The 7,689-nt window shown below is 48.7% G+C and overlaps 1 protein-coding gene across 3 annotated transcripts in view; it reads left to right on the forward strand.

Annotated features, from left to right (window-relative positions):
* LOC148056134 (serine protease inhibitor Kazal-type 5-like) overlaps window positions 1–6,023 on the forward strand; it is a 44,666-nt gene extending 38,643 nt beyond the window's left edge. The window contains exons 13-16 of one of the 3 annotated variants that reach the window (XM_087754043.1): window positions 1,616–1,743; window positions 2,107–2,170; window positions 5,337–5,389; window positions 5,836–6,023. In XM_087754043.1, the coding sequence (XP_087610169.1) occupies window positions 1,616–1,743; window positions 2,107–2,170; window positions 5,337–5,342 (198 nt within the window). In that variant the 3' untranslated portion in view covers window positions 5,343–5,389; window positions 5,836–6,023. Of the gene's footprint in view, window positions 1–1,615; window positions 1,744–2,106; window positions 2,171–4,168; window positions 4,249–5,336; window positions 5,390–5,835 lie in introns of those variants that run through there. The other 2 variants (XM_087754042.1, XM_087754044.1) reach the window with 2 other exon arrangements.
* Window positions 6,024–7,689: the final 1,666 nt, after the last annotated feature.

Consider the following 7,689-nt stretch of genomic DNA (forward strand, 5'->3'; position numbering starts at 1 on the left):
GCGACCTTGCTAGAAACTGCCTTAACTCTCTCTGAAGCCTCTGTCACTGACCACTTTTAGAAAAGGGATATTAAAGTAAAAAAATCCCGGTGGGTGGTTCAGGTACAGCAATTTTGATGCGTTCCAGGGGAAGCATTAGGAATAATAACTCCAGCCTGCTTCAGGGCTTAGTGGTATTTCCTGGTAGCACCAGAAGAGGAGTGGATGCTGATGAGCCTGGCTGACAGAGGTGATTCAGAGAGCAAATCTGCTCCGCTCCTCTTTCCAGGGCCACCTGTGGGTTTTGTCACAGGCAGCTCCAGTTCCCCAGAGCCAAAGGAGTGGTGGCACTGGCTGCTGGGACCTGTGATATGTGGGGCTGTCGGTGGGGTGGCTGCTGCCCTGGGCAGTAACACGGGCACGCGGGTCGTACTGCAGGCAGCAACGTCTGGTGCATAGGAAGGCATCTAGCAGTGAATTGCACAGGTCAGCATTGTCTGCCTTCATGTCACTGGTAATTACCCAGAGAGAGAGGAAGCAGCACATTAATGAAATTAGCAAGTGATGTTTAACCAGCAGGTGCTATCACAGCACCCCAGTGTCACCAAACCCCCCAAGCTGCCTGGCACGAAACCTTCCTTCCTTGTGGTGCTTCCCGCCCCGTGGTGCTGTTGATAAACCATCAGTTTGTGCTAAATGGTGCATCTCCAGGTGGGACAGGAGGCAGAATGTCCTCTCTCTCCCAGCTGCAGCTCTCCTCGTTGCAACATGTTTTATAGCACCTGGAGAAGGGGATGGGAACCCATTAGTTGCTCTTTCATCTTGGTCTTCTTTTTTAAACACCTGGAAGAGAGTTGGGCGGCCAAGCTGAGGAAGGGGCTGTGTGTGCCAGGGAACAGGCTGGGGTATCTCTGACCTCTGCTGTTTGAAATTTGCTATGACTCTGCAAACATCTGCCCTGGCGTGCTTGTAGGATGGAGACCTAAGTGCAAGAGGCTTTTTGGGGTCCCCGAAGGCCACTCCTTCTGCTGTGAGTTTGTCCTGGTTGTGCCACGTGTGGCTTGTAAGGAAAGCCATGTCTAAGTGTTCCCGTTGTCATGCTTGAGAGGAAGCAAGAGGGCACCCTTAATTAGTCATAGCTGCTCGTATATGCTTGTCTCTGAGCTCAGTGGTGTCAGAAGTTGCGCTGCGTGTCGCACTGCCCTCGGGCAGCGGGAGTCTGCCGTAGAGGTTTTGCCTTAATTTTGGCTGAAGTGTTTCATCTTTGTTCATGGAGACAAAACTGCATCAAAGCCCTGATAAGGTGGACTAGGGACAGGTAGCAGAAGTTTTCATCTTCTTGGGGATCCTTGGTGAGAAAAACAAACCTGCCCCGGACCAAGGTGCCGAGGTGGATCGGATGAGTGGGTCTGCACCTGGCAGTGGGGCAGAGAGGGCTCTGTTCCCAAAAGCTTGGCTGGCCGGTCCAACAAGAGACACCGTGTCTTTACAAGCCTTGCCTTGCTGGAGGTGTGGTGGACGTGCTGCAGGGCAGAGAGGCCCCATGGCAAGGCTTGGTTTGTAAGTGCTTTTAAGTTGCGTAAAGGAGGGTCTTGCAAGTGAACCAGCACCAAATGTGATTTCTTTCTCTCTTCAGCTGGACTGTGATCGAATTCTGCACGGGGTAAAGGGTGGAAGGATTTTCTGCAGCAAATCCTCACAACCAGTCTGTGGCACTGATGGGAAAACATACAAAAATGAATGTGACTTGTGTTCAGCTGCCATGTGAGTAGGCGGAGAGATTTCAGTAATACAGGGCCATCCACCATTCCCGAGTGTCTTTTGCAGCACAGTGTTTGTTTTGATATATCATGACTCACTATCAAGTGTGTCCTTGGTGCCTTGCTGTTAAGCAAACATAGATCAAAATGCTGGAGATTAATCTGATGACAGCTAATTAAGATACACAAGTTTCCTGAGGCCCCTATTCCCTTTCTGCCTGATAAGATTGTTTGGGGAGTAATAAATGCCATCATATTGGAAGTAGCATCAAAGTGTTAAGGAGTCCACAGAGGACTGTCATGCCGATGGCAGAGCGCTGTGGCATTGCAAGTGAATAATAAGCAATGTCTTGTCCTCCCTTTGCAGGAGAGCTTCAAACTACATCACGGTACACTATCGAGGTGAATGCCGAAAGCCTGCCCCTGAAGTGGTAAGCGGCATGCCGCAGCTGGGCTGGGGAAACATCAATCTTTTCTTTTCCCCTTGTGAAACTCCCCTGTTGGCACCTTCTCAGCTTGTGGGGCCCTGATCCAGGCAGCCGCAAAGGAGAGTGAAAAATGAGAAGCAGTTGGCAGTCAGTCCCCAGCTGCCCTGCTGTGCTCTTCAGCAGTAGCTGGGGGTCAACACCTTGACCCTGCAGGCAGGGTAACTAGCAGGTTAATTGAACAAACAAGTTAACTGAACTAAGGGGTTAATTAAAGCCATGCTCTGTGGCTGCTCTTCAGCCATGTGGTGCAGTGTGCTCTGGTAGTGTTAGGGTCAGCTTGGGGAGTCCTGCAGGTTGGGAGGGCTCAATTGCAGGCTGGGAGGGAAGAGGGGTGTTGGAGCCCCTGTTCTTTTTTTTTTTTTTTTTTTTTTTTTCCGTGGGGTGGGACATTGCTGAGAGACAGAGAAAACAGCCACCCAAAGTGCCTCTCGGCTGTATGTGGCATCCCACTTCTCACTCCAAGTGCAGGAACGAGGCTGGTGCCCCAGCATGCATCTGTGGTGGGATCATTAGAGCCCCAGGAGTGGGGTGCTTGTGGTCCAGATGCTTAAATTGGATTTAATATGACCTGGGCATGGTCTCCATGTTTTACCTAGGCTGTAGGGTAGGAGGGTGACATGTCTGGGAAAGCATCTGGCCTTCCTCTGGGGACTTTGGTGAGGCCAGAAAGACTAGAACTGCGTCAACCATAAAGAGCTCACTTCCCAAATAACATCAACATCCAGAGAGATGGTTTGGAAATCAAAATTATTCACTAAGTAGCATACTTTTGGGAAAGGTCTTGAGTCTTGACATCTTGCGTGATCCCATACAGCAGATGAGTTAAATATTCCTCATTTGTGCTTTGTCTTTCCACCAGTGGCAGCTTGGTGGTCTCCAGCACTTTGATTTGCAGTCAGGGTCTGCATTCATGTCTCTTGGGTGTTACAGGGCATCCTGCACACTCAGGGAGGACTGTCTTCTGGATTGGAATGAACTCGAGAAACTGAATATTCATCCCTAGGGAAATGCTGAGATTTGTTCCCACTCTCCAAACCTGGAGAGAATCAAAATATTGAACGAGCCAAATGGAGAAGTTCTGTATAGTTTTGAATGGGAGCTTTGGCTTCTGAATATGACTTTGGTATCGATGTGTTTGTAGGCAAGGAAGAGCTTTCCTGTGGGATAGCCATCGTGCCATAGCGTCATGCCATGCCTTCCTCTGCTCAGTGCCAGGATGCCAGCAGATCCCCAAAACATTATGAAGTAAACATCTGAGCTCCTCTTCCCCTCTTCTGTAAAGCAGCAGAGTGCTCTCAACTTTGTTTAAAGTTGAAGAAATTGTAGTGCAGAGAAACAATTTTGCCCGTGATCATACGGGACGCCTTTGTGTCTTGATCTTTAGTGTGACGGAGCCACTCTTGCTCATGTATTCTGGGAGCGCAGGGAGACCAGGCACCACGCAAGCCTGTTGGTGACTGTGCTCACGCTGCCCAAGACGGAGGAGATTGGGTATACCATGGTAACTGAAAAATAGAGAGGATTCCCATGAAACTGTGCCTGGTCTGGAATTCCTTACTATTTTGTGTTTTACCAAGCTGTTACAGTTCTCAGCCTTTGCAATTAGAGGAATATGCCATTTACTGAAAGTCAGACAGCTTGTAGCTATGTTAAGTATTCCAAGGAGAGTTGGATGCTATTAAAAGGGAAACTGATAAGCTTTTTCCCTGGGGGAAAAAAAGCCAAACATTTATTCTTTATTTATGTATATTACGTCACCTGAAGAACCAGATTGGAAATTTATGGAAGCCTATTTCCTTGGAAAAACTTGAGTCCATCAAAGACTGTGGTTCCTATTTCTCAGTTGGAAGGAAGCTTATGAACAATGTACAGAGCAATGTTATTTTCAGCACTGAAATTCATGGTCACTTGTGGTATAATGAATTCTTTTTTCTACTGAAGATCCAGGCACTCAATATATGCTACTAAAACCCAGAGGAAATCAGCTCCAGCAGTGCTTTTGGCATCAGAAATGGTTTTAGACAGTTGCAATGTGCAGAATGAAAATGCAAAGGCCTCTCTTTAAGCTTTGGAGGAGGAGAAGAAATTGTTACCCAAAAATGTAATATTTCCTTGAGTTATATTTTGAAATTATCCATGGAGGGTGCTGGGTTGCCTGACAAAACATGTGTCCAAGCGGCCTCATTCCTCTCTAGCTCATTGTCTGCATCCACTCCTGCCTGCAAAGCTCCTGCTGGATTTCCAGGTGTTTCTGGCAACTCTCCTTGCCTGCTGACCAGATTGCCATCAGCGAGGGATGCATGTAGGAAGGGATGGGAGCAGTGTGGTTTGAGAGATCTGACACTAAAGGGTGTACGTGTGCACTGCTGTGGTGGAAAACCTTGCTGCAGAGAGAGCGTGTCCCTGGGGCCTCGGGCTGGCCAGCGTCCGGGCTCACCGCCATCCCCGGGAGGACTGTGCCGTAACCAAATTCATTTGGTCCTCTGCTGCTTTACTGCGGTTGAATGTAGGTCTGAGTCCTGGGTTTAGGTATCTTTTTCGGTAAGCTACCTGGCTGCGAGTTCCTGCAGTGCCATGTCATATGGGTGAATTAATTGTGGGTCTTTCCATTTCACTTTCAATGCTGCATATCTCGCAGTTCCTTTACTTGTTCAAAGGTTTTTCCACAAATCGCCCATGCGATAGCCACCAGCCTGCCCACGCTAGTCAATAGGTCAGGAAAAAAAGGGGATATCCAGTTCTGCCTTTTTTAAAAAATGGTTTCCTAACAAACAGATAACTCCCAGGTTTGCAATTGGCAAGTTCTGGTTTTCTTACAATGCTCTTTATTCTGGCAGAAAGGAGGAAAAAAAAAGAAAAAGCAGGACCTTTCCCAGTTAGGGAACTACTGAGATGTGGAAAGCACCTAGCTTCAGGCTGAGATTAGTCTTGTTTTCCTAGGCTGGCAGTGACCCAGCCTGCCTGCCCTGGTGCCAGGCTCTGCTGCAGTTGTTCTGTGTGGCCGCTGAGCTGGCCGGAGGGGCTGTCACACGAATACTAGTGCTCTGCAAGTGTCCCACAGCAGTGGGCATGCTTGGGGATGGACTTATTTTTTGCTCTTTCTTTCCAGAAGTAATGGAGTTCAGACTGCCAGCAAACACCAGGGATCAGCTGTGACCAAAGGTACAGAGAGAGGGGCAGTGACTTACCCGCTCTCGGTCAGCCTGTGCTCTGGCGGCTGTGGTTCACAAGGGATGGAGTGTCCAACCTTGCCTGGGCAGGCTGCAGGGCTGGGGCGAAGGGCTCTGCAGTGTGCCTTTGCCTCTTGCTGCAGCCAGGGGATGGTGGGGCTGAGCCCGTGGGAATGTGCAAACTTTCTAGTGCCTGCGGTGGTGGGCTCTGCCCATTCCTTTTCCCCTGGCTCTGTTTTTTTGGCCTAGCTGCCCCTGCGGAGCAAGGAGACACAGACAGAGCAGTGTGCTGGTGTCCTCCATCATGGAGAGACAGGGGTGGCTCAGAGCCCCTACAGAGCATGGGAGCATCACAGCTTTGAGGTTTCCTTGTGGTCCTTTCAGGTCCCTTTGCCTTCTGGGACTACAGTAATAAACTGTCTCCCCCTATCTCCCTAGGGCAAGTAAAGGAAGAGTTGATGTCGAGCATCAGGGGAGCTGCCGAGTCCCCAGGACTGCCAGAGCTGCCTTCATCCCCTTCTGCAGCGAACGGGGCCTGTCCTTGCTCAGGTGGAGGACGAAGGGCTGTGGGCACCCAGTGGTGTCTTCCCAGGTCTGCCCCACGCATACCATTGTGGTCTCTGCCGCTTCACTGTGTCTTAGTGTGCTTCTACAATAAAGATAACTCAGCAGCTTCATGTCACTTTTCTTCACTAAGCCTTGCGGGAGGGACACGTGGGTCCCCACTCCAGCCTTACACTGCGTGTCCCTTAGGCAATAAGCAAGCACAGAGGCCCCCGGGGTGCACCAGCTGCTGTAAATACCTGGCGAAGATGTTGGTCCTGAGGAGGAAGAGTGTGGTCTGGGGTTCTGTGAGGAGGGACCAGGGGTCAGGTTCTCTGACTCGTTGTGGGGTCTTGGGTCAATCACTTCACTGCCCTTTCAGCCCTTTTCTCTTGCCTGTAAAACTGACATTAAAAGATACTTACCTACCTCAGAGGGTTGTTTTGAGATTTGATTGGTTTATGTTTGGAAAGCCACAGAGGAAAATTGGTTTTAAAGCATGCCATGTATTGGGCTGGCAGTTTAACTGTTGCAGTAAGTGTCCTCTTCCAGCCTCCTCATCTGAGGCACTGGGAAATCCAGACCACTGTGAGCAGCTGTGGGAAGTAGATACACCTTGACTGGTCGTCTTAGATGGTGTGCTGAGCCCTGCCCCGCTGGAGTTGGAGGCTCAGCTGGGAAGGTCTCTGGGACCTGGAGGTGTGAATTTGGGCAGCAGCATTTCTTGCTCTGGGAGGGCAGAAGCACTGATAGTACCCTTGAGGCAGTGCTGGCCAAGCGGAAAGCTCAGCCCTCGTGGTGGCCCGTGGACCATCACCATGTGCTTTTGGGTCACTCTTCTGCCTTGGCCTGAACTTCCTTCCCCAAACAATGCCCTGTGGGCACAAGGGCTCAGCCAGTGCCCATCTCGGGAGCCGTCTCCTGCAGGGGAGGGGTCCTGGTGCTATGGGGAAGATGGTGAAGTGAGAAGTTCCATGGTGTTGAAATAGCTTAAGCTATTCAAGGAAAAGTGTCGTTGTTTTGAGATGTAACTGATTTACAGACAGTTCTGATTCATTTATAGTTTGAGACTATTTTAAGACGAAGCCAGGTCTTCGAGCTAAAGGCTCCCCTGGCTAGTTGGGGCAATGCATTGGAAAGGGGGGTAGGATTTGGAAAGCAGAAGGCTATGATGGTGGGTTAACAGAAATCTGCTGGCAGTTTGCATGTGCTTCCTGTACTTTCTTTTATAGCTGTTACTTAAAGCAAATATGGTCTTTATTTGTATAAACTTTACTGTAGGACATTTCAAGAAGACCTTGAGTGAACTCACACAGTGTCCATTTGAGTCCATTTTAGCTGTGACCTGATCTGTAAACACTTTCCATTGTAGATAAGGCTGGAGTGACTTTCAGGTTTTGGCAGGATTTTACCTAATACCAATTAATTTTACTTCCACTAAACATAACTTGTGGGTTTTTTTTTTTCAATTAAGTTATCAAATCCTTTTTTTTTTTCTACTGCAGTTAATGAGAATTGATTTTAAACTCTCAAAATGCTTACGCGTTTTATTTCTGCTGATAATAATAAAACCTGATTTTATTATCAGTAGGCTGACATAAGTAGTTGTTAATATTTTCTATGCTGATTTTTAATGTGAGCAAATGCTATAATTTAGAAATAAATTATTACTGCCTGTTTCTACATGGAAAATCCCCTCGCTAAGTAGTCATGCGGTGTGAAAGTCACCAGTTTGGTCCTGGTTAGCTG

Source organism: Nipponia nippon, unplaced genomic scaffold (assembly GCF_047370975.1).
Source record: "Nipponia nippon isolate SJK-2023a ecotype South Korea unplaced genomic scaffold, ASM4737097v1 scaffold_17, whole genome shotgun sequence".
Classification (NCBI taxonomy): domain Eukaryota; kingdom Metazoa; phylum Chordata; class Aves; order Pelecaniformes; family Threskiornithidae; genus Nipponia; species Nipponia nippon.